At 39.6% G+C, this 27244-nt stretch overlaps 2 protein-coding genes and 1 long non-coding RNA gene across 5 annotated transcripts in view; 1 reads left to right on the forward strand and 2 right to left on the reverse strand.

The window, feature by feature from the left end:
• The window catches only part of ddah1 (dimethylarginine dimethylaminohydrolase 1), an 81643-nt gene extending 74295 nt beyond the window's left edge, over positions 1–7348 (reverse strand). The window contains exon 1 of the mRNA XM_064333482.1: positions 7132–7348. The gene's annotated coding sequence lies outside the window, so the exon portion shown is untranslated. The remainder of the gene's footprint in view (positions 1–7131) is intronic.
• Positions 7349–10562: 3214 nt separating this feature from the next.
• On the forward strand, positions 10563–14144 carry LOC135253765 (uncharacterized). The gene is made up of 2 exons (XR_010329685.1): positions 10563–10730; positions 13842–14144. It is a non-coding gene; the product is annotated as an uncharacterized LOC135253765 (long non-coding RNA).
• The window catches only part of LOC135253764 (collagen alpha-1(XXIV) chain), an 86904-nt gene continuing 72327 nt past the window's right edge, over positions 12668–27244 (reverse strand). For 2 of the 3 annotated variants that reach the window (XM_064333485.1, XM_064333484.1), the window contains 18 exons: positions 27073–27126; positions 26185–26238; positions 25804–25857; positions 23315–23368; positions 22777–22884; positions 20377–20484; positions 20152–20259; positions 19112–19165; positions 18879–18941; positions 18741–18794; positions 18143–18178; positions 17182–17217; positions 17033–17059; positions 16296–16361; positions 15489–15657; positions 15239–15348; positions 14171–14386; positions 12668–14049 (listed from right to left, as the gene is read on the reverse strand). In XM_064333485.1, coding sequence (XP_064189555.1) covers positions 13903–14049; positions 14171–14386; positions 15239–15348; positions 15489–15657; positions 16296–16361; positions 17033–17059; positions 17182–17217; positions 18143–18178; positions 18741–18794; positions 18879–18941; positions 19112–19165; positions 20152–20259; positions 20377–20484; positions 22777–22884; positions 23315–23368; positions 25804–25857; positions 26185–26238; positions 27073–27126 — 1518 coding nt within the window. In that variant the 3' untranslated portion in view covers positions 12668–13902. Of the gene's footprint in view, positions 14050–14170; positions 14445–15158; positions 15349–15488; positions 15658–16295; positions 16362–17032; positions 17060–17181; positions 17218–18142; positions 18179–18740; positions 18795–18878; positions 18942–19111; positions 19166–20151; positions 20260–20376; positions 20485–22776; positions 22885–23314; positions 23369–25803; positions 25858–26184; positions 26239–27072; positions 27127–27244 lie in introns of those variants that run through there. The other variant, XR_010329684.1, reaches the window with a different exon arrangement.

Consider the following 27244-nt stretch of genomic DNA (forward strand, 5'->3'; position numbering starts at 1 on the left):
GTGTCCACCTCCCTCCACGGACTGACGGAATTACAGCATGTGCCGTTTCCTATGAGATGAAAGAGAGGACCGGGGGTGTAAATTCAATCAATTTCAACAGCTATGTGTAAAACTCTGTTCCATCGCAGTGCAACAATGGTTAAAAAACAAATCAATGCCACCAAAAAGAAATTTATGGCTTGGTTCAGGCCTCCCTGCTGAGTGTTCTGGAAACAGAGACTTTACAGCTCTTCTGACCTTCAGAACCTGTGTCTATGAAGCAGCCTCTTCAAAACAGATTTGTTTCTCCTTATCTTTTTTTAAGCATTGATTCGTGTTGAAAGGACACCCACACCCTTTTCTCAACCACAAATGTTGCAGATACTATCACTCAGTCTTAAAAGTTATTGCAAATGAGAGAAATAAGGAACCACCATTTTCCACATGATAATTAAATTTCTTCATGAAACTTGAGAATGTGTGAACGAGGAGTAATTATCTTTTCAGAAAAGCTCTGGAGATAGATTCCAAAAGGTCAGTGAAGTCATTTAAAAAATGTAGTAAGACTTTTGTGAGTGTGTGCATGTGTGCATGCATGCATATGTGTGTGTGCATGTATGCTTATGCTTGTACCTAAGCCAACATTCCAGAAAAGGTCCTGTCAGTGCTGGAACTCTCAATTAACTATACACAACAATATTTTCACTCCCGACAGTTTCAAAAGCCCCATTCATTCTATCTAATCTGGACATTTAGGTCCAGCAAAGACAACAAGCCAGAGGTCATCAGAGCTGGGTATGTACTTTTTGTAAACGTCTCTGTAAAAGGCTCTGAGCGCTAGTGCTAATACTGGATAATTTATTTGGTTCCTAGGTGTTCTTCAGCATTGATCCAACTAAGAGTGTCTTGAAACCAAGATACCCAACTCAAAAGAGCAAACAAACACGTCTCTGTGCCCCCTCTCTCTCTCTGAAAATATTTTTAAAAGAAAAAGTGTCACTCTCTCAATTAGATTAACTATAAATACTAGATTAAAATAAAAAATAAGGATTTCCAGAAAGTGATTCAAATCATTACTTGCTGTTCTCGATTGGAGAATTAGGCTTGTACACAAAAACCTACATGGTCAAATACCAGGGAAACACAGTTGTTATATACTTGAGAAAAGCACTTAAGCTGAATCATTTCACACTGCTGTGTTTATTTAGTAGGTATAATTTGTGTTGAGTTCCTTATTATGAAAGGAATCGCATTTCATAAATAAGGAACTGAACACAAACAACATTTTTTGTCTGTTTCTTTCAAAAAAGGATACCTATTGGCAGATGCTCGCACAAAGAGGCAAGTGAACCCCACTGAGAAAGAGGGACAGCAGAATGCGTACCGTTATAACTTAACTTAGAATTTACAATTCAGGTTTTGCTTTTTCCTTTTAGGCAGCGTCCAAAGATATCCTACTGCTGACTGACTCGCATACACGATGAGAGCAACTGAACTTCCTTTGCCTTTCATGTGCCTTTGGAAATACGCCGACTTACTGCTTTACCATAAAACAGGTGGAGTCGAGCTTCTCTGTAGCACTAGCGTGTCAGGATAAATGAATAGTAAATAGGTCACTGTCAGTCCTGTACTTGCTCTAAACACAGCCTGGGCACTATTAACAGTTTACAAATGTTGTGGGCCTAACTCATATGTGAACACGCATCTTGGGGTTCAGCTGGGTCCCATTTTGTGCCGACCATGTGGCTCAGCGATCCCCTCCCAGCTGGAGCCACAGTGGGAGAGGAAGGGTGTGCGTAGCACAAACGTTTCCCCTGCGTTCCTTCTCAGACAGATCTGGAGGTGGTGCCTACGACCAGATGGCAAACTTGCGTAATGGGATGGATTTAAGGGAAAGCTGAGGGAGAGAAAGTGCAGCGCTGGCAGAACACCCAGTCAAAGGCAGTTATGAGTTTCCACCTGGAAGTGGGCAGGCTGGCCATCTGAGGGGAATCCCTGTGCAGGTGTGGAGGCTATTTGGCCTCTCTCTAGGCTAAGGAATTTATGAGTGTTTGCTCAGGCCTGGCTGAGGCTCCATGTAGAGGGAGGAGGTGAGGAGGGGGTGAGGAGGGGGGTGGGTAGATCTGTCGAAGCAGGGGTTAAATGCCAGGTGTGAAAGGTATTATTTTTATGCTGTGGCTGACAATTATATAAACAGAAACTGCATTCAATGAAAAAAAAAAAAAGCATTTGCTCACGACACAACAACAATTAGCAGTCACGCAATTATTCCCTGTTTGACAGTCCAAACTAAGTATGCTGATATTAAAAAGAGAATATGTTCTTGACGAAAATGAAGCAATTCAATTTTGGAAATTTATGTTCATCTTTAAACACATTGTACTGTTTTCTTTGAGACTCTGGTAGTTATTTGAAGTGAAGCTCACCAAAAGATATCAGTCGTCGGTGTCTCTGGTTCAAAGAGTGAAAAAAAAATCATGCTAAAGCTTGTCATGGAGTGAAAGGAATTCATTTTAATCACATGATTTCATTGATGTTTAAATCTTCACCTGGCTATCCGCTATATATTTTTTTTTACATCACTAGGGCAGCAGAGGAAACAACAAACAGTTGCTATGGTCAAATCCCAACGTGTATAAACTGCTCAGGGCACCATTGCAAAAGGATAAAGCATGTTTGTAGGGAACATCAAGCCAAAAGCATTCCACACTTCAGAGTCTGAGCCAGTGAGGCCGTATGAAAGCTTGGGGGTGATAGTTTCGGGAAATGAATCAGCGCTCTTCAGATTAGGTAAATTTTTTTGTCATGTTGTTTATCTATAAACAAGCCAATGTTCCAAAAAAATAACATTTGCTCTTTTCCATCAAAGACCTCAGAGGACAGTTTTTTGTTATTTTACACTCCAGCAGAGCATCTGCTGATTTTGGCACAAGAGATATGAGGTCATCACTAATCATTTATTATTTGCATTTCATGCCTCAAAACGCTACCTGCCGAGAACAAGCCCACGGTCAATAACCCTAAACCGTGTGGTTCTACTTTCAACTGAACTGCGATAGTATATTAGGAACCAATAATGAACTTTAATCTGTGATGTAAATCGGCTCTGGGAGATCAAAATATAGTAATATTCTAAACAGTGGCTGCCACATAGAGAAAAGGGGTCATAGCAGTAATGGTGAAACACAGCCTTCACCCCACTGAACAGCATAGTGCATAGTGCGAAAAGGCTACTGTTTATCTGATGCAGCACCAGGGCTGAGACATAAAGCTATGGCGGCTGCTGTTCAAGACCCAAACCTGTGATTATTTTCAGCTTTGGTGGTAAAGCTGGTCATAAAAGTCTATCTAATGATACTGCCTCGCACAGCTGTAGTTTAAAGCTGCTCACATAAATGACAATCCCATTCCTTCACAAGTAATGGCCTTGGGGAGCAATGCTTTTTTTAATTTAGTCTAGAACAAAATGTATTAATGCTATATGCACAAAATTACCTCTGTTATTTCTTGGAAAAGGATTAAATAAATGTCGGGAAACTAAGTACAGCATGTACTGCATCACTGAGAGGTTTCAAAGCACTATTGATAAATGATTGACAGTGTCTGGTCTCTGTCAGATGGCACTCAACAGTGTGGGTTTGCTGTAGCAATCAAATGGGTAAGCAATAACAGCTTCATGAGTAAACGCCTAATATTCAAGCAAGAGTGGGCAAGCTTCTTACGAGCATGAACCAGATGAACTTCACAATGCACAGGACAAAGTACACTGCTCTCGGAGCGTGAGCTACTCATGGACAGGATACCAGACTGAAGCCACATGACTGCCTGTTTTGGGTCAAAATGACAGGAAAGTTCTAAATGGAAAACTCTTTGGGCTATCCACTGCGATGTGCGCAGCTCAAAATAGACAGCTGCAGATGAAGGGGAAGAATATCGCAGGCAGATGTTCACTAAGCCATTGCTGTGTGCTGGCACTCGGCTCATGTCTGACTTCATTTCTAAATTGCAGCCATGGGCTCGGTCTGTATATCCGACAAAAACACAGGAGTAGAGCCCAACGCCATGAAGGGGTAAGTAGGCTATCTGAGGAAATGTGCTGTGGAAGATGACCAAATGTGGGCCATTTCCGGCCACATGGTCAAACTCCCGAGGATGCCACCCCAGGCACTCAGAACTGAGAGCTAATAAAGAGGCTGTTTGGAATATAAGACCAACATAGGAAACGAAAGGACACGATACAAACCAAAAGATGTATTTCACTGAAAAGCATGAATTTCATACATTGCACAAACATTCATATTCCAAACATGGGGAAGTCTAAATGCTTGTGCTTCACAATCCATGCTAAAGAAAATATTAAAAACAGAAAAGATATTGTTAATTTACCCAACACATTCGTCTCTTCTGCAGTCCAACATCGAAAACTGCTAATTTGTGATTGAGCGCTAAAATGGTTCAGTATAGAAAAAATCCAAATTCCTCTGCTTTGCTGTGTGACATTAACATTCAATTGACAAATTTAATTTAGTATTGTGGTTTTTGGTTACTTACCCTGCAGCTGACAGGAGCAGGGACTGGTTAAAATGTTCACCACACATGAATGTCTTGATTTGCACTTGAAATGCATAAATGGTCTACGTTCATTAGACAGAATCAAGAATTCTATCTAAAAGCTGAAAATCAGTGAACAGAGTCATGTTGTGACCTGTCCCCCTGGAGGTTATATACAAATGCTACTTTATTTTATAAACTAAAGGATTGTCATAATCCCTATGGTTCTTTACAGTGGGTACTATAATTCTGGAAAGCCACTTGTGAAGAATACCAGACTATTAGCATCACTGTTATAGCATATCACATCGCAATATATATGCATTACATATTACATGTTTTGACCCTACAGTTAACGTAAATAGTAATAAATGCATCAAATTCTGGTCAAACTATTTACTGTTTGCCCTGTTCTTGACTCAGTAACCAAGGGGAGGAAAAAATTCTTCAAGTCACACACCCATGCTCGACCCCACAGCCAAGCAGGAAAACTTTTAAACCCAGCCGCCAACAATTATCTCTGTTTCTCTGGCAGCGCAAGTGTGTATCATGAACGTGTCGCTAACCATCTGCAGTCACTTGAGTAGAAACATCTGCTTTTTATATAATGTACTTTGGTACATTCTGAAACCTTTTTCCCCCTGCAATTTATCGCATGCTTTGGGTGCAAACTATTGTCAAAAAATTTCACTAATCCCTGTGATTATTTATTGGCTATTACAATAAGAGGCATACAACCAGCAAGTGACATGTGCTCCTTGATGAACCATGATAAGGGAACAGCGTTCTCATTAAAAATGAAGAATTTTCATCCTTGAAAAATGAATCCTTTTATGTGGAGATTCCATCCAGAGAAATGGCATGATATAAATCAAAACATAGCACAAGAAACATTAAAAAAATAAAACCAATTGTGCTTCAATATATGGCAAAAAAAATCATGTTATGACTTCATTCTAATGGGTCCCTGTTTCTCAGCCTTCTATAACAAATATGCCTAAAAGCCTAACAAATGTTCTCTGAAGGATTACAATGGATAGAGCTCTTGAAGTCATTTTATCAGGGAAACTGATTCCAGCCCTTGCATAAATAATGAAGTCTTACCCCTGAGAGACACGCGGCTTTGAATAGTTTCAGTCACATACAGCATAAACTCATTTGTAAGTGGCAATATAAGCTGAACAACTAATTCATTCAGCCACTTGTTGATCTCACATTCCTTCTAGACATCACCACCGTTTCCATCATAGTAAGTAATTTCCCCCCTTTCTGGAGCCTATTTTCCCCTGTGGAAACACTAGTAGGTAACGCAGAGGGGTTTCCCCCAAAGAGAGAGAAATTCCTTTGAAATGGAAAAGAGCGGACCACCAGCACGACACCAGGAAATGTTAGAAAATGTAGGTGTTAGAGGATGTCTGATACATCAACATTGAACAGTAATTTGGTAACAAAGCCAGGAGAACTCTGCATTGGTGAAACATGTCAGTGGAGTTCACAGCTTTTCATATAAAGCTTTATTTTGCATTATTACGGCCCTCGTACTTTAAAACTCTGTGTATTCTAAAGATCAGCTGGGTTACCACTGAGGAACAGCAATATTTGTACTGAAGTGAAACAAAAATCATGTGCTTTTCATGTTCCCATTGAAATGGCTTCCATGGTTAAATAAAACCTCCCAATGAAGTAACCTTTTTTTATAAAAGACAGATTCATTCAACTGCTGGATCTACCAAAATCTGAATACTTAGGTTTCTGCTGGAGAATATGAGGCATTGATAAATCAGTAAAATGATTTGTATTTCAATAGCTCTCTGAGTCCTGACCAGTTGAAGACAGCAACCCTACATTACATGCAGCAAATGCAATGAGCTATCTCCAGCCCAGTCTTTATGCTCACCCATCCTAAGGGCTTTTTACAGCCGTCCTCTTCAGAGACACTATTTTTAAAAGGTAGAATGAGAGGGCAATGTTGTAGCTTCTATTTAGCAAGAGTGACACCATGTGGCAGGTGTATGTCTCACTGCTCATCTTCATCATCTGCACATGAGCGACCACGCAGAAGGCAAGGCTCGTACACGCAGTTTATCAAGGATCTATAAACAGTGAATGACAAGTGCCTGCTTAGTTAATGCCCAGTTATAATTCACTCTGTTCTATGACTTTATGTGGATCCAAATGCCTGAAATAAAACTTTACGCAGGTGCACATAAACAAATTAAATGATTCAAATGTACTTGAATTCCACGAGCGGTGGCATTTGTGATTATCAGTTATTCAGTCAAGCTTTTGGTCACCTGCAATTCACCAAAACTTTGACAAAGGTCTTGTGACCAAAAATTTGACCAAATAAATAAGGATTTATAAATGTCACTGTATGGAGAAGGTGTATTCTTTATCTGAGTTTACAATTAAATTAAGTCAATGAAAAACATTCTCCATCTCCTTTTTGTGCAAAGCTTCCATCTTCTCCCGCAGACTGAGATTTCTGAGTGTGTGGTCCACTGAGAAGTGTGGTTGTGATCACAGTGTCAGACATTTATTAACTGAATATATATGGAAATATTGTGGGAAAGACTTTCACACACAAAAAAAGAATCTTACCTTAGTTTATAAATCCAGATCAAGAGTTTGTATTACAGCCAAATGTAATACAGGTAGAGCAGCCTGGATGAAACTATCCTCAAAAGATGTAATTGAAGTTATATGGAAGAATGTGGGAACCACAAACTCCCCTATTATTTTTTGAAAGCCAAAGGGTGGTTAGGAAAAGTTTCAAAGGACATTAAATAAATGGATTCTGATCTTCATCAAATCTTTTCATTCAGTATGGTTACTGACAAATAACCCTTTGTTATTTTAGTCAAAGATGCCTTGAACAAAAAAAAAACAAAACAGGTAAACTTGACTGTGGTGTGGGGATGGCTGGCTTAAGCAGCCACACCTGCCCTGGGTCAGGCTAATTAGACCTGGCTAATTAGATAATTGGTTAGATAATTGGCCAGGTCTAATTAGCTTGACCCAGGGCAGGTGTGGCGGCTTAAACCAGCCATCCCCACACCACATAGACTTTATAAGCTTTCAAAGCCAGCAATGTCATATTAAATATGACTGCACTGCTGTGCCACCATTTGTCACCATATTCCAAACGCATGCGTTCAAACCTAATCATGATGTATGATGTACCTCCAATCCAAGAATTAACATTTAATATGTGTGACTGATGAAAGGAAGCCTCAGTATCATGCAAAAACAGTAGTAGCCAACCTAGGTAGTAGGTGATTCCCACCAGTGCTTCCAGGATAACAGAGGAAAACAAAATTCTTTACTGTCTTTGGAGTAGAGGGTCAACCAGCTTCAGGTCTGGAGCACTCTTCACCTAACTTAATATTTACAAGGCTATGCGCATGCTTTCAAACATCTTTCCAGAGATTGCATGGGTGAAAGCCGCCCCAGAAACACTGATTTACTTACGCTGACAGTAACTGTGACTTTCCTCAAACTTGAAGTAGAGTGTGAGTGTCAGGCTGTTTCTATTGCATCTGGGTACCAACTAAGGTTCCTCAGAGTAAGCTGCAAGAGGAACAATCGTTCAATTTATCAAACCACACAGTTACATACTTGTACACGTGTAGAAGAAATATAAAACAAACTTAAAGGAAAACATGTTTTCCATGTCACCTTACATTAAATAAATAGCTTTTCTAAAAAATAAAAAAAAATCAAGCCTTAGATACTTCTGTTTGTCATATGGCCACAGAGTTGATCCTGTTGTGATGTATAAAAGCAAATTCATGAAATTCTTCTCTCCTGAACTTTCGTAAACTGGATTATGCAAGGATCTGGAAACAATTGCTCAGAAAACTTTTTTTTCTCAGCTGATCTGAATCGCAAGTACACAGTCAGTGAGTTATATGTGGAAACATAAATCATTATGAAAATGTCATGCTGTATGAAGAAAAACAGCCTCATCGCTATAGAAACAAATACACATGACAGAAATGCTCTGCACTTACCTTCCATGTCTGATGAGAAACACTAGGCTACTTTGCTGAATGTTATTTACCATTTCTCTCAATGCCACTAAATATACTTGGACTGTGTTTAAAGATCTATGTTTGTAAACATATCCTTATTTAAATATTTAACGGCTCATCATGGAAGTACATTAAGACAACAGAGTGAAGAGCATAACTAGTAAAATGTGACATTACCTCTGAGGATTTATTAGGATATCTTTCCTTAAATGTGTATTTTCATGCTGCCATGACCAACATATAGCTTGCCAACAAGAAATCACATCTTTTCTGATTTTGTTGTGCTGCAATTCTGTGCAGTAGTTCAAAATAATGGGAAGAGATTTAGATAAAAACCATTATGATTTTCAAAGAAAAGACTTGCAAACAGTCATTAATAATGAAAGAACATTCCATGCACAGGCCCACACTTTGTCAGTAATCTTTAAAAGTGGGCAAACCATCATCTTAACTTGATCCAGATTCTGGAGAAATGTATCCCGGCTATAATTTATTATCTATTTCAAACTTCCACTGAGCTAGAAATATTTGGCAGACACTCAATGAGCATATCTCAGGAAAGTATTTCTGTGGAATGTTACCTCAAGCCCAAAAACAATAAGAAACCATGTGGAAAAGGTAGAGATTACTTTCATACATTTTTCCTGAAATTACTGGTACAGTGGGGGAAAAAAAAGTATTCAACCTCTTTGCTATGGCAAACCTGAATTAATTAGTTGGCTTCTCTTTGTGTGCTACAACAGTAGATCACAATGGTTCGATGAAAAAAAAACATTAAGGACACCTGCCTCTGCAACATCTTAGAGTCAGGCAGTGGATTTTAAAAAATTTAATTAAATTAAATCTTAAATTTCAAGGAAATTAGGGATAACCCAACGGTGCATAGTATTTATTTTCTCATGTATGTCATGCATTTTTACATATAGATTTAGTTTTAACTTACAGTAGTCCAGTCTTGAACCCTTCAAAGTATTGTGATCTCAGATTGTGCTCTTCTGCTTCAGGTAATGTCTTTCCGTTTTAATATGGTACAGAGAAGTCACTGGCAACTTAGTACCTCATTGTCCAAAAAGGAGTTGGGGAAATGTCTCTCTTAATTCAGCATTTAAAGATAAACCTATGACATGCAGCCCTGAACACCACTACCTGGGTGGCATTAGAGGCATACCTACATGGTTGATTTATATATTATACTATGCACATACATTTTCAAAGGGCCAAACAAAGTTGTCAGATCAAATTTTCCAGCTCTCACTTCCCTGATGGCTCTTAAGAATATATGAAATTAAAGACAGAATTTGACCTTAAGAAAGTCAATGAGTTTATTCTCACATTCATGCAGTGAGATGAGAGGGAAATGGTAGACCCATCTGATGTGGCAAAGCTACACAACGCATTGCAAGGTTGCAATTTTAAAATAAATTATTAAAATCTATATATGCATGTATATCAGAATCACAAGGGCTGAGAAAAATGTCTGAAAAATACATGTATAAATATGTAGCTGGGTAGGTCAGTTTTCAGATCAGTTTTAAGGGTATAAATTACTTCCAATGTTATCTCCCCAAGAGTGGTGAGATTTCGCTTCTTTCTTGGCTTAACTTCAAGATTTGTCCCTTCATTTTCATTGAAATCAAAAACAAAAACTGATATTTTGTCATTTTTGCAAAGAATGCTCTATTCTGGAACAGTGGTACACTGACTTCTTTTATTACACTGTTGTATAACATCATACTTTCCCCTTTGCTTACTCACCATTGCCTCCCTTTGGTTTTCATTCTGTGAATTCATCCGGTAACAATTCCCATGAGAGAAGTAGCCCTTGTGTCTCCTGATTAAGAGGGCTACTATGCTCATTTGCATTGGCACAATGTGAGATGTCTTGCTCAATGAGGCAAATTACGAACTCCATATAAATTCATTAGGAACAACAATGGGTTATTTGGGGTTGTTGTGCCTTTTGCCAGCAGTTTTACCACTTCTTCCTGCCAAAAACCTGAAGCTAAGCAGGGCTGGGCTATAAAACCAGGGCTGAGTTCAAAAAGCAAAATAGATTGAAATATTCAGCTAGTCAGTAGTTTTACATCAACTGATGTGTGATGAGCGTTCTGGCCCAAAATGGCTGCCGTGCATCACCCAGATGGATGCTACACATTGGTGGTGAAGGTGAGTTTCCTCCTCATCACTATATAGCACTTTGAGCATCTAGAAAAGTACTATATGGATGCAATGTTTCATTCATTCATTCATTCATCTATGTTGTGCAGATCACTTTTGTAATAGCGGAGTACCAATCATGGCCCTCCATGTTGGTAAACTAATTTTATTCAAAGTGCTTTACCCTAATCCCTAGTGACACATTGCTTGCACTTTCCCAAAAATTTTAATCTTTATAATGCAATTTGAGCTATGATATAGACATGTCTGTTTTCATGGAGTGTGAGAGTATTACAGTACCTTATGAAACACAATGTGAAAAATAATCTCTCCAATGTAATAGTGTGTGATTTTTAAATAAAAAGGAATTAAATAAGTAAATAGATAAATAAATAAATTAGTTAATGAATTAATAATAAAATAAACATTTTATTTTAACAATCCTGCAAAAGCAGGGTTGTTAAAATTTTATTTTAACAATCCCTGTGAAGCCCCATGCCCTTTTTAACACTCACCTGTTAGGACTCAAATCAGCATAAAAACTAGCTGAACATGATGATTTTTCTTCCTAACATTATACCCTGTTCATGCCATGAGCTGGGAAATAATATGAGTATACAATTTAAGCCATTTCATTCAAGGAATGCAAAACATTTTCAGCCTACTTGCAATTAATGTTGTGATGCTGAAAAGGCCTGTAAGTAATAATGGCTTATTTTTTAGGTGTTGAATGCAGAATAACAGCAGCATTATATGCTAGTTCAATTCATTTCCAAACACTGTCCTTTTTATTATCCTGCTTTTATATTAGATGCACACATTAAATATTGAGACATTATCCATAAATTACACAAACATCCAATTCCACAACTGGTATTTAAAATATACATTAACCTTGAATAATTATCGGTTAAACTGAAAAGTTACAAACGCATTTCATATATAAATGGTCTATATAAATAACAAAAAAGTAGCAGATTAACAGCAATAGTTAATTCCACCAAATCTGTCTTGTGTTACTATGCAGTTAAATCTTGCAAAATTAAAACAGGCTACGTATTGGAGGTTTGGATGTCAGAAACGTAGACCTCATCCTCAAGATAGTGATGGGTGCGTGTCGCCCCCTGCTGAACAAAGTGTGCATCAACAGCTCACACACTTCAGTCTTTAGCAGATGTGCTGACAGAAGAGACTCAGTCACCATGGATACAATCCAATAAATACATTTTCTCTACTGCCTGCCCTGCTACTGGTCACATGTGCAGCCTTCCACGAAGCTACATTATTACTGGAAACTATAACAGTAAACCTGATGACAGTACTTCAGCAGAACAAACATGAATTTGGGCTGGGCATCTAAGAAACTGGGATTGCAAAAATTTTGACAAGGCAGAACTCTTGTACTATCACTATGGGAATTAGGCCCGTTACAGACTGGTGTATTTACATCAAATAGTTGAGGAGAAATTCAGTGTTTCAGTTAAGTCATTAATCAACAATTTACAGTAGGTCATATGTCTTAAAGAGTAACTATATGTTATATGGTTTTCATTCATTTTTACAAATTATGACTATTATGGTTGCAATGAAAAAGGGCTAAAGAAAAAAAAATCAGAACAAATTTGGAACAACTAGCAGTTTCATGAAATGCTAAGCACACACTGATCACACCCAGATTCTACTTATCATGTCCAGAATGCATAACAATTACATTTCCATGTAAAACTATGACAGGGGTTTATAATACATGTTTTCAAATGATTATTAAAATATTGGGATTTGTTGAAATGGAAATAAATGATTACCATTTTTACATTTGATTGTGAGAGCAGTATTTCTTATGTGGCATGTCTGGCCAACAATGTTAAATCCAACATGCCTTGACCAAATCTGTGGCAGACTTTTAAAAGCAAGAACAAATATTAAATCAAATATCAAAAACTGTATATAATTCATAAGGGATTAAGACATTTTTTTTATTTCAACATATTTTATATTTACATTTGTTTATTCTCAAGCATCTATATTATTACACTTTAATCCATGTAACATAACTTAAAACATAATAATTATTGTGTGTGGTATTTTCATGTTCTGGCCTGTTAGCTGCCAGTTTGTTTTTTACTAACAAACATTGGAAATAGTGAGCAAATGTGTATATAAGCAATGTACATGCAGTCACATATCTGTGTGTACATACAAATACACATTAATACATAAATAAAAAACTATTTATAAAATGGTAGTTGAGCAGATAAATCTCTGAGAAATAGTATAATTTATTTGGGGTACAGTAATTTGAGCAAAAATGATATAAATAATTAACCATATAATGTCAAAATATACACAGGAAAAATGGCAAACTCACTGATGAACTCTTCTAATCTATTGCAGCACCACTGTAGAGTTGCCATTGGTAAGCACCTCCCACATCAAATGAAACATAAATCCAAAAGATGAGACATGTAAATTTTATCAACATAAGTCATATAAATAGTCTGTAATGAAATAATTGACCAAATTCAAATAAGTACTCTTACAACAGAACATATCTTGATGTAACCAGTACATACAACTTGAAAATAAATTCTTAAACACAAGTACCTTTAATATACTTGAAGGCAAAACATATAGGAGGTAGAGCACCATCTGATAAGATGTACATGTCCAGAGTGGACAACTGGTTGAAATTTATCTTAAAAAATACATATATCGAAGACCATTCGATTGAAAATGCAATAATTCTATCACACAGAATCCACAAGCTATTGCACTTTTAGGAACATTTATATAGACAGTGCTATTGTGTGGGAGCCTGTGGTGCTCAATGGACTGTGGCATATCAGCTCCTTGTGGAGTTCGTGGAGCACTCTTTCCAGAACACAAGGACCCCAAAGCACCATTTTGATTACAGAATGATACGCTTTTTATACATATTGGAAACTGTTGTCCTGTACTTCATTGAGCTGGCTTTATCCCCTACAGACTGTGTTCTCCCGAAGAAGTCCTTTGCTTGTCTTAGCAGGGTACTGCTCATGGACATGCTCAGTAACTTATCCCCTTTGCTGTAAGGGATAAAAATGACAAAAATGCTTTATAAAAAGGTGTTCTCTCTTTCAGGAGCATTTCATTTCGATGCCTGTTGTTGGCTTTTAAGGCTTGTGGGGAGAGCAGGGAGGCTTCACACAAAGCAGACAGGCCCCACTTCGAGGCGGAGCTGCTGGCCCTGCCTGAGGTTAAACGGCTCCTGTAAGTCCACGATGGGGAGCTGGTGACTGTCCTGAGTTTGAAAGAAGAAGCGTGACTGATGCCAGCTGCCATCTTGAATCTGATAGGGAGAAAGCACAAGGTGGAATGAATCATGAATGGCAGACAAAAGGGACTCTACAGTTTCAGTGGTGTTCAATAAAATTCTGAAGCTCACTCCTGGACAAAGATTTTATTATTACCTTGCACTCATCTAGTAGTACATGCGGTTCAAGTAATGTGTCCATCTCAAACATCTGTCCATTCCATCCCTTGAAGCGAATCGATTTCTTCTGGTGTCTTGCATCCGTGGCATTTAAAACTGGGGCATTTAGACAGTGGACCGTAATGGTATGTATGGCCTCTGTGCTCAGCAAGTGGAGAAATTTCATCTGGACTTTTCCAATGCCAAACTCCATCTGTGGTTTTAGCAGAGAGATGACAATTGTGGTTTAGTTAGTAGAGGTGCCATTTTGACTCTGTTTCATTGCACATTTTGACTCTGCTTCATTGGGAACAAAATACTTTCTGTAACCAGAACAAAGTCAGGTGAATTCCCCATGACATTTAAGGGGCAAAACTCCCCAAGAAATTTTTATTTATTGATGACTGGAAGGCAGTCGAATGTGGGTCATCAAACTGTGTACACAGAACTGGTGAGTAGATGTACAGTACCTTTGTCTGGCTATAAAATGGAAGGTCAAAACATGATGCAATGGTAATTAGAAGCACAGAGAGGTATTTTTCAAAATGAAACTTGGTGAAAGGCCTTCCTTAAACCCAAATCTACTGGCAGTCACTATTTACTTTAAGCTCCGTCTCATGTCACATTACATTGACACAGTCCATTGAGCTGATGGCAGGAGCGTCCTTTGTAGTCAAACTGTGAATTAAAACATCTTTGGTTCTGTAGATAATCTGCAATATGTGACTGTGCAGAATCATGAACAAAAACCTTCTGTCAAATGTACAAAAAGGCAGGGCTGGCAGAGAAGGTAAAGTAAACTAAGAATATATTAGTATTAGTAATGGAAATATATTTGAATACAGTGAATGGATAGTGAAAATACAACTTCTTACCTAAACATGTATGTCTGTTAATGTCCTCTTGAATTGTGCATATCAAAGCATTACTGTTATTAATATGTCAGTCAAAAATAAATGCAAGTCTAAAAGAGGTTACAGCTTTACCTGAAATGTGGGAACTTAGAATTACTTACGCTGTTGTTTTCATCAATAAAGCTAGTTCATGAAGGCTCTCAGGACTATACCTTGTTGGTTGCAACTGGGTGGATGCATGTTTGGCCCCCCGCCGTGAAGTTGCAGAAGACCTCAATGGCATCAGATGCACATCCAAGATTGGGATCTATCCAAAACTGTCCTAAAGAACCCCCGAAAGCAACAATCGCAAAGTTTAGCATGTAAACACACAACATCTAGTTCTCCAAGGCAAATGCTATACATCTAAAATGGAGGAGTAACTAGTAATGGTAGGTCAGAGGAGAGCCACATTGCTCTTACCGTCTGCTAGCTTCCATCGGCAATCCAGCAGGTCTTTGCAGAAACGGGCGGGGTTATCTCGGGTGCCCATGGGCTTTTTGATGCTCTCGATCACACTGCTCAGGTAGCGCAGAGTTTGCAATATCTCAGCATTCTGGTCTGACAGGACCATCTCTGTGTCCTGGTAGCTCTGTTTTAGTCCATTAGTATATACAAGGCAAGCAACCAACAAAGCCAAGCAGCATAAAATAAGCAGGGGTTGCCATGACACAGCACACCACATAGGCACATGCAGCCATTAAAGCCCCATGTGACATTTGAATGTTAGTTTTTCATTTATTGCAAGCCATGAGCGACACAGGAAATCAGGAAAGACAGTATACATTGAGCAGTTTGGTGGTTTATTAGTTAATATTTATTTACATAGTGCATTGAAAAGCACAAGTAGGAAGGAGTTAGAATCAATATTGTACATGGTTATTGTTTGTAGAATCAATATTGCACATGGTTATTGTTTATCCACATTATTTGTGAACCAAGTGGTAATACATGCAAATGAGAAAGAGAAGACAAACATTTTTATTAATATATTTCCAGAAAATGTTTTTATATTATTTTTCTATTTGTTGTAAAATTATCTGCAGATTCAATTTCACATCATGATGTCAAATCCATTTTTATCACATTGAATATTACTTTAGTTCCTAGTCTAAAGAGTGTAAATCACAGCTGATCAAGCCTCAATGCATGCTTGCACCTTGCACCTGTCTTAATCATTCATTATTTTCCCCAGATGTCTGGATATTGAAAAGAGCACAGTAGACTCACCTCTACCTGCAGTGCAGCATTGGACTCAATCAAGGCCTGAACAGCTGAATTAATGCTCACAAGTTTCTGTGGGGACAAGTTTAATCAGGAATAGTATTTCATAAAGGGACATACCTGTACTGGAAAATAAACAAGAGGCTTATATCAACAAATTTCACTATTATAGCTGAGGTAACAGGGAAATTTATTTCTTAAAAAGATTCACTAGAAATAATGTATAGACATACACCTAAAGAGTGTTTTTCAGCATTTGTTGCATTTCTCCGGCTAGCTAAATTGTGGAAAAATGTAGGACCTGTCAAATCAACTACAGCCTTAAAGTAAGACACCCTGCTTTCCTCATTCCTCTGAAAGCCAAATGAGTACTTGGCAAATCCTCAAGCAGTGGGAATGGAGAAATGCCCCAGGCCATCAGTAGGTATCAGAGTAAATCATGAGGTAAGCCCTCAGCAAGCATGCTCCTGCCCTCCTGAAGGCTCTTTTCCACAAATCAGCCACTCCCGTTTTCCACAACCACACCTTTTTTTTTGTAAATCTTCTTTCCTGCTCTTTTGACAATGAGGTCAACCCAGCCCCTGCTCCCTACCGCACACCTAGTGCTTCTGGGAAGAGCTCAGCCAAGCTCACACAGAAGTGCAATACTTTCGTCAGAGGGTGGGGGGGTGTGCACGGACAAGAGTCATCTTTAATCGATTGTCAAGACATAACTAAGAACAGACGTCATGAACTGTTCCTACCGTGGGACCTGGAGTGCCTGGACGACCCTGTGGAAAAAAATGAAAAGTGGGCTGAGATATGAGGGGTAAAAGAGCCGCTTCTGTTTACCACGAGTGAACACGGGCACAGTGTTGGGACAGAGGAATAAGGAACTGAAATCAACACTCACTGGAGGACCTGGACTTCCTTGGGGGCCTTGGGGTCCCTGCGAGACACAAAAAGAGGTGCAGCGTTATCACTGACCACTGAAGCCACAGCTTAATGGACAGGAATTGTCTGTAATTCTGGGGGGGGGGGACTATAGGATTGTGGCCACTCATAACTCTCCGCTGTAATTCAACTTGCACATTTTGAGTATGCGCAGGTTGTGTCATGCACTGTGATGTCGTGCTACAGCTGAGTGGGAAAGAGCGGGGTCTTTCCCCGCAGGCCTGTGTAGGAAGTCTCCCACAGGCCTTCCTGCAGTCATCTGGGCAGCTGGTTCTCATTAGACGACAAGGGAAGCACGTCGTGTGCATGAGCCACCAAGGGGCTTAGAAGTCTCCTGGAATCTTGAAGTGTTTACACAGCAGAATGGAAACTACAATCCAGGACGCAGCACCCTCACACATTGCGCAAAGCAAACACTCACAAGGGCACTTCCTTGTCACAGTTAATGAAGGTGTTGTCCCTTGAAGCTGTGCAGCAAGTTATTAGTTTGAGGAACTTCACCAAACTGAAGGAAGTTATTTCCAATCTGAAATCTAATCTTAGATCTTTTTTATTAATCCGCTGGTGCTAAATAAGCCTCTTATCAGAAATGTTACTTGGTCGTATTATTGTGGGATTTTTTAGTTAATTGTGGCAGGTCATTTTCATCTAATACTTTTGGTCTTGCTCAGTTGATGCCATAATTTTGGATGATTAGTTCAGTTATAGCTCCATATTCAATACCTTAAAACTGACCAACTTATTATTAGCTTCATAGCTGGCATGCAAGAAGTATGGTTTACCATACTCATTTTAAACAGGCTCTCTGACCAGATCGTACTCCAATCCTCTTCATAAACTATCATATGCAACTCATGCTCTGTGCTTGCATTGACTCGTATTCAAATTTTATTAATAACAAAAAAGATAAATAGTCTTACCATTTCCCCTCTGCTTCCATTTGGGCCTCTGGGCCCCTGCGAACAAATACAGGCTTTGTCTTGACAAGTTCCTCCACCATTTTATGCATTCCCAGCTTTTATTCCACTAACATGTATTATCATATCAAAACTGAGCATATATGGTAAATGAAGCCAACTTCAAGGCAGAACTGAAGAATGTTCCATTTATACATTCCCATGGAATAGATTACAACCACTTGTTCAGTCAGATTTACAGCCAATGTGTGATGAGCTACAGCTAGCACACAATGAAACATATAGAAAAACACAATGGTCAAACAAAACTAATTTTTATGTAATAGGATATGTTCATTGATAGCAGAGTGGGTGTAAAAAAACATTCCAGACAGGACTTTGAATTGTCCTGACCTTCCAATGACTTTCCAGGGCTTTGAATGTGTTGACGCTGACATATTTAAGTAATTAATCGTAATTTTGGGTGATGCAAAGATAGAAAGAAAGCCAGGGTGGATTGTCATGTTTTGCCTAAACAAAAGCTTATTCACAAAACAGGGAGAATGCTCATTCTTATAGCAAATCTTTCAACTTAAAATTCAGACACATAAACATAACCTACAGGTTTTCCCGTTGGACCAATCATCCCAACCGGACCAACAGGACCAGTGAATCCCTAGAACAGAGAGAGAAGGTATGGTCAGAGAACGTTTCTATTTAACCTGTCCATATAAAGGGGGATTTGTGCCATTATGCTTACCATACTCCCAATAGGACCTTTAGGACCAGGTATGCCAGGAAAGCCTATGTTCCCATATGGTCCCTGTGTCAGACAAAGCGAACACTTTGTGAATTGATGACTAGAACATATTGAAAATGCTTCTTGCTCGGCATAATGGCTGGTCTATTAGGCTTAACTGCAGCTCTCACGATTTCAGAATCCTCTGTATTTACGACCTGTCTTACGAATGCTTCACCTGATAACAGTCTTACCTTTGGGCCTGGAAATCCTTGAAAGCCAAGCATTCCTTGGCTCCCTGTTTCACCCTGAAGAAAAATATAAATAAAATCAAAAAGTCAGTTTGACGTCCCCTTCAGGTAGGAAAAAAAACACATAAACTGGATGATTAAAAAAAAATTGTCTATGTGGTTTGAAAGTTCTGAATTCCTTTTATTGCACCCTACAGTTTATTCACCTTCCTTCTGCAAGCTAACCTTAGTTAGAAGCCACAAAGGACCGCAGTGAGGCTCCAGTGTCTGGCCTGGTCTGTCTGCAGCTGCAGAAGACACTCTTTGTGTTCACATTATTACAGTCCTCCCTTATAGACTGTTTTGCTAAGGGGGTTCATAAAAAACAAACAGCTCAATGAATAGAGTAAAATAATATTGCCCATGTCTAGAATTTTGTAGGACATCTTAGCTGCAGCGGTTCACGATTCTGAAAGTTATGTAAGAAAATGGAGCACCTCATTCTGCTACCCAAAGCACTCTTTGTTACATAATAGGCCCTGGCCAAATGGAATATTTCCATTCCTCCACCAACCAGATAATTTGTAACTTGACTCTGGCAAAGGGAAAAATGGACAGAAACCACACATCTCTCATCACACCACAGCCTGACTACTTCACAAGTTCTCTGTCTATATTTAGAGTTTTCATAATATAAAAAACGTACTGTGGGATCTAATTTGGCAGAGCTTAATACTAAGGCACACAGAGGGTTGGGGAAGGTGTTTCATAATGGTCCCGATAAAATCTGTGTGTTTTCAACTGACTTCTCCTGTTAAGACACAATGTCCGGTGCCGCCTGGACCGAGAACGTTGTACAGTACTGTTAATTGCAAGGCATGACACTGGACCCCCCACTATCTCAGCATATCCACAGGACACAGGCATTCTGTGTTGAATATGACTGATTGTCTATTGAATTGTATGAACAGATACTCCTGCTTTTCCAACATCACAGGCATTCTTATAGTGTTTTTAACAAAAAAAACAAAACAAAAAAGGTGAGTTTGAACAAGGGAGCTCACCAGTCCTCCCTTGCTGCCTGTTTCTCCTTTTCTGCCCTGGTCTCCCTGCACCCCCTCCAGTCCTTTGCCTCCTGCTGGCCCCTTCTCCCCTGGTAGGCCGAGGTCGCCCTGTGAGAAGACACAGAACACCACTATGGTTTGCTGGTACTGCACAGCTCCACTTCACTCCACGGAAACTCAGATGACATGTGTGACGAAATACAGGAGAGCAGCGCCATATTTTACCTTTTGTCCCGGTGGTCCGATTTCTCCAATCATTCCAGGATATCCCAGGTTACCCCGGGCACCAGGAAGCCCAGCCCGCCCTTCTAGTCCTGCAGTGCCTCGTTGACCCTGAATGAGTAAAGAGCATACTGAGAAGCAAAACCAGCACTTCTTTGACCAATGTCTACAGGGTCTGGTCTGTACTTTTTTGCTTACTGTATGTAGAAAAACAAACAATTGGTTCGCAGACTCAGATTCAGTAGGAGTATATCACATATCTGTTTCAGGAGTCAGAACCCATGCCCCAGTCACTGTGATGACTGAAGAGATCCAAGGATCTCAGTAGTACTAGTAGTTAAGTAGTTGAGACTGATAATTCCAAACCTGGGTGTATGCTTTGTAGATAACAGTCTTATTTAATCCAGTGTCTGAAAATGTTTACTGGATCCCGGTCATGACATCTGTCAAACGGTTGATATTTGGTGATTAACAAGCCAAAACTTTGCACTAGCACCTGGGTTTGTATTGTAAGTCCCTCTGCACAAGCTTCAGCTTAATACCAGGAAAGCAATGTGAAGTAAACCTGATTATGGCCCTATTGCTCCAATACCAATCTGCATCAGTAAAAATGTATATCCAATACTGTGTGGCAAAATACTCCTAAAATAAAAAAGTGGAGGAGATACTTCAATATTAACATTGCCCACAACATTGCTAAAGTAAAATAAATGGTAAAATAACAGAAACAGTGACACCATGCTCCTATTTCCTCTGTTCCTGGCACAATGTTCAGAATTCAAAGCATCGTTAAAAACTAGGAAGTGGTCTGAAATTACAGTATGTTGAGTTTGACTACTATCCCCTTCTAACTGCGTCCAACTGGCATGAATGAGTGAAAGAAAAGATTTTGGGCCCGTGAAGTCACTCAGCATGTGGAAAACTTTGGCTGCAGTCACAGTCACAGGCACTCAAAGTAGCACGCACAATCAAGTATAGATTAGACAGCAGATCATGGCTAGCCTTCACAGTGACTAGTCTCCACCTTCACAAGCACTTGCAAGACCATTCTGAGGGCCTAATTTGCTTCTGGAATGATTTAACAGAGCATTTAACCTCCAAAATTCCATCACATGTTTAGTGTGTTCATCCCAGTGATTCACACAATGGCCTATTCCATACTAGAAAATCTGTGACTGTTTTGTCAAGCATGTTTCAGTCAATTCAGTAAATTTGGCCCCTGGTGTGAACTGCTAATATTCTAGAACTTCATATTTACTGATAGCAGTATTCATAGTCACATTTTGGATAAGGCTTTTTCAGGGCTTCCAAGAGGAACCGCTTTCAGGATATTCTTGCAGAGACACTGAGGGAGAGAGGCCAGACTGCTGGGCCAGAGGAATGCTATTTTGTCTGAGGGAGTGGGCGCTGGCCCCTATCAATCTCCTCCTCCCCGAGCCTGTTTATTTGCACAAATGACTTGCGCCTCAAAGGACGCCCGAAGTCCTGTGAGCCCATGGGAAGCAGGTGCCAACACAAACACCTGCCGGTGCACGGTTTCGTCTAGCTCGAGAGGATATTTCCGCTTCTCTATCCGCCGACGAACATGAAGAAGCCAAAGAATAACATTCTTGTAGGTCTGCCTCCCAGTATTTTTAAAACCAGCGAAAGAATATTCCCTGTGAAAAATGCGCGTAGACTCTGTATGTTTCCTGTATGGACAGCCATGACTACGGGCCACCGTGAGTAAAAATGTCACATTAGGGAAATACACAAATCACAGATACTATGCTGCCTACAGAGACAGGAAGCCTTCCTCTTTCTAACCTGGCTTCAGAATGTCTGATCGCGCCAAGATCAACTACAACTCCCATCAATCTCATTTTCTGCAGCATAATATCAGGCCAGTTTAATAGATGACCACCAAGATAATGCAGGCAGTCTGAAAGTAAAAAATGCGCACCCCCCATTTCATATACTAAGCATTAATACAGAATTGCAAAGGGTGCATTTGGCAAACGTAATCCGGATTACTGTAAAAATGACTGCTTCATTCTGCCTCAATTCCACTCATTTCAACCGGAGTGAACCAGTTTCTCTTCCTTTATGTTTGTGTTCTAGTGTAAGTGTAAATCTTCTTTTACAATATTTGTATCCAGCTAGTTGTCAGGGGTTCAATGAAAAACTAAGCAATGAATAACTTTCCTGTTTAACTATTTTTTATTCCCCCCAGAAAATGACTAATTTACTGTATGACAACCTGGTTGTGAATGGTGTTAAATAAAATAAAGTTTGATCGACTGATTATAATGACTTTATATTTATTAAGTATTTTAGTTGCTGTCAGAGACACACTCGTATGGATTGGGTTCTTGGGGCCATATTCTCTCTTGTCTGAATGCAAAAAAAAAAAAGTGTACCTACCACACGTCCAGACTTTCCAGGTAATCCTTGTAATCCAGGAAGACCTGGAGGACCATCCAGGCCCGGGTACCCCTCAATACCTCTTGGTCCACGTAAACCTGGGGTCCCCTAAAATTAAAAAATCAAAAACAATGCAGAGATTCCAATCGGCCACACTGCTATTGCAATTATCCTCCTGTAATTCTACCCTGCACAACATCTGGAGAACCAAGAAATTCCAGAATGTCAGTGAAATACTAATCTTTATCCAGCAACGAAAATAAAGGTTATATAACAGCAACAGAAAAAAAAACATTTACAGTATAGACCTCTTGCATGCTGCAGTGCCACAAGCACGTCAAGTAAAACCTACTGTGCACATTATGCTGGCGATAAATCAGGACTTCTCTCTCGTCCACATGTGCCCTTTTTGATTTACTGAATTCCCACTTTCCCGCACTTCACACAGGGGAATACATCCATCAATACGCACATACGCACTTTCATCCTGAGCCCAGGAGACATGACCAGAGACAGAGGCCTTTGTGGAAATACTCACTTCATCGCCAGCCTTTCCGGGCGGTCCCTTAGTGCCTTTCTTTCCTGTTAGTCCCTGCATGACAAAAAAAACAAAAACATTCAGAATTTGCACCTGCAAAAAATGAAGAGCAAAGCCATAGCAAATATTTATCTCTTGCAGTGCAGCATGGGGAATTCAGAGACTGGAACACGGGGTTCAGTTCAGCTCTCCTCACTGCAGATTAAAGGTACAGTATGTAAGCCTTTTTTTTTTTTTTTTTTTTGAAAAGGCTTACATACTTTTGTTCATATTTGGTCAAATTAGAAAAAATCTAGAAATACCGCCTCGCGGTTGTATGCCTCTGCCAACCAGTAGCCAGTGCTCTGTTTGACCGTTTGGATATAAAATGTCATCACTTCATCATTTTATCCTATTAGACCTTTGTGTGAAACTTCGTCATAATTAGCATATGAATTCTTGAGTTATGGCCAAAAATGTGTTTTGTGAGGTCACAGTGACCTTGACCTTTGGCCACCGAAATCTAATCAGTTCATCCTTGAGTCCAAGTGGATGTTTGTGCCAAATTTTAAGAAGTTCCTTCAAGGCGTTCCTGAGATATCGCATTCACGAGAGAATGGGACAGACGTGAGGTCACAGTGACCTTGACCTCTGACCACCAAAATCTAATCAGTTCATCCTTGAGTCCAAGTGGACATGTGTGCCAAATTTTAAGAAGTTCCCTCAAGGCGTTCCTGAGATATCGCATTCAGGAGAGAATGGGACAGACGTGAGGTCACAGTGACCTTGACCTCTGACCACCAAAATCTAATCAGTTCATCCTTGAGTCCAAGTGGATGTTTGTGCCAAATTTTAAGAAGTTTCTTCAAGGCGTTCCTGAGATATCGCATTCACGAGAATCGGGATGGACGGACAGACGGATGGACAGGCAACCCCATGGCTGTGCCGTCGCGGAGGCATAAAAATTACTGAAGAACATAGCAGATTATTGTGCAATTTGCTTCAAAAGAATTGGAAATGCAGAAGTTCTTTTCTCTATACTAGATTCTGCCTAAATAATTTGCCATATAAATGAAATGCAGCTGAACATTCTTATGGGCTTAATTTGATAAGTAAAAACTCTGAATGGGTCACTTTTCATATAATGGTTGGAAATAGTTTGCAGATAAAAAAGAAGAGATACTGCCAAATGAATTGTTCATAGAAACCTTTGAAGTCAGGAATCTTGGCCATTAACCTCTATGTGGGTGGCCAAACAAAATAATCTCTTCTCAAAATATCAAAGCCATGGATAAGGGAGCTCTTCTGCCTCAATTTGTTTCAGAATGTGAATAACTTCAACACATATTTGCTCTTTTATTTCCCGTATTTTGAAATATCTTGGAGCCAAGCAAAGCCAGCAAAACATCACAACTAAAACTGATAAATGTTGTTTTTGTGTCCATAACTGCAAGAGAGAAGGCATTGTGTGACAGACTATGGCTCAGGGGGTTGCGGGGGGGGGGGGGGGGGCAGGAGGAAGCAGTCAGAAAAAAGGAAATATGTTGTTTTTATCATGGGTTCATTGAATTACATCCATCCATCCATCCATTATCTACAGTATACCCACTTATTCCTGGTCAGGGTCATGGGGTCAGGATCAACTTCTTGCTGCGATGCAACAGTGCACCATAGCGCCATGCACCACTGTGCCACCACCGTAAAATAACAGCAGTTATGAAGACGACTGGATATATTTGTCAGGGAACATTTTGGCAAAGTTGTTGAAAATCACAGAAAATCACAGATTGAGCATTTTGAAAACATTAATTTATTAAATGAACCAATATCTCATGTGCAGCAGTGGCAAATGATTTAAATAACATGTGCACCTGCATTAACAATAGCCTAACAAGTGCTTGAGGTTTCAAAAAAATTAGTAGTCAGTTGCTGTGAGTAACATAACATGAGTACAAGATATTGATAAAATGGTGCAATTTGGTCCATCACGGAAAGAAAGAGAATGTTATATATAAATTCCTCCTTTATTCCAAGTACTTGAATTTTGAGCAATTCCCTCAGCCAAAATCTGCAGTGAAGCGGACTTACAGTGGCAAGCGAGTAGGTAGAGGGCACAAAAAAGACTGCCGCAAGAGCACTTGGGAATAAGCTGATTTGACAATGGGACTGCCCTAAACCCTCATGGACTAGACAGGAATGCACCTTTGAGTCCGGGAAATGGAATGCCATTCCCATGGTTATCCTCATAGTCAAATTATAACTGGCTCAATTATAACTGGCAGATTGGCTTTACTGATTTGGCAGTAAGGGGTCACTCAGATTTGACAGATAGGCTCCTAAATCCGAAAGAGCAAAACTGAGGATAATCTGAAGGAACAGATTAATCTGGCCATCTGCGCACAACGTTTTGCCAAACTCAAATTGCATGGAAGGAATGAGTGTTGTACAACGACTCCACTTCAGGGAATTACCCCACAGTTGGCACCTCTGGTAAGACTTAACCCTCTCACCTGAGTTCCCTTTTCGCCCCTGGGTCCCTGTTCTCCAGGGTCCCCTGGTGTTCCCTGCACAATAAGCAACAAATGCCACACATTTCAATCAGCATTTACCGAAGCACTCCAAACAGCATCTGCAGATGATTTTGTTTTACTGGTTACTATAGCTACAGCTTGTATGTGCAACATGATTAAATAACTCTGCCTTATGATGAACATAGCAGTTCTTATACTCTGATGAAGTGCATTTGTGCGGAAACACATCATTGCTAGCCACTTTGAAGGCCACTTTGAACATTTTCATAAAAAGAATGCCTTGATTTTCTTGCCTATTTCTGCTCATTCTTTCTGATAATAAAATGGTGAAATTAGGTATTTGGGCTGTGCTAGACTTACAGGTAGTCCCTGCTGTCCAACAGCCCCTCGAGGTCCAGTTATGCCAATGTGACCCTAAAACAAATACAACAATGTCTGTGATATCATGCATATAACGAGAACATGTTTACCCCCTGCGAGGCATTTTGGCAATTTTATTTTAACAAAGAGTAACTTTTTTCTGAGGTACATAATTTCACACTTGAATATGCTTTTCAAGTAGACGTTTCTTGTTTTCTGTAGATACACAAGCAACGACAGTAAGAAATTGTGAAACAGTTCAATAACAGCTTGAAACCGCATGACTGAAACATTTCGTAATGCATGACAACGCTTTGCAAAACAACACTGTGCTGCAGCAAGGCCAGTGCTTTCCCACCATGTAGCTGGTTCCCTGGAAAAAGCGTTCAGCAGTATTGTCTTAGAAATAACAACAGCGAAACTATCCAGTCAATTTAACACAGTCTTCAAGTCACATGTAGAGATCTTTAGAGTGGACAATTGAGAAAATTAAATGGAAACCTGGATCATTTTAAAGTACTGCTGTAGAAACAAATGATTCATTGACTTTGACTTGGAAAATTCACATAAATCCCTTCAAAAAATGTTAAACAAAACAGTAAACCCAGAGTTTCTGCTGTCAAATAGTTTCCTCAAATGCTGTAAACATCTCACAAGTCTGTATCATAATCATGCTGTTTATAGATGTGTATGCCTTCTTTTACAGGCAGTCATGCAATACTGTTAACAGATTTCCTTCAGGTGTTTCACCAGTGTCTTTGTAATCCTTGAAGCCCTTTTTTTTTGCTGGAAAGGGACCCAAAAAGATGCCGCGTGGTCTCTATTTATCTCAGCTGCATGATATATCACAAGTGTAAGCTTTGGAAAAGATCTCAGGATCAGCTTTACCTGATACCCCTCGTCCCCTGGCTCTCCTCTCTCGCCTCGCTCCCCGACAGGACCCTACCCAAACACAGACAACATCATTGTATGGATGAGTACTTTAGCCAATATGCCAGTGCACACACTGGAGAGATCATCCTTGGAAAGGCTTCCTTTTCAGGCTTACTCAATTTGCCAT

This window comes from Anguilla rostrata, chromosome 4 (genome assembly GCF_018555375.3).
Source record: "Anguilla rostrata isolate EN2019 chromosome 4, ASM1855537v3, whole genome shotgun sequence".
Taxonomy (NCBI): domain Eukaryota; kingdom Metazoa; phylum Chordata; class Actinopteri; order Anguilliformes; family Anguillidae; genus Anguilla; species Anguilla rostrata.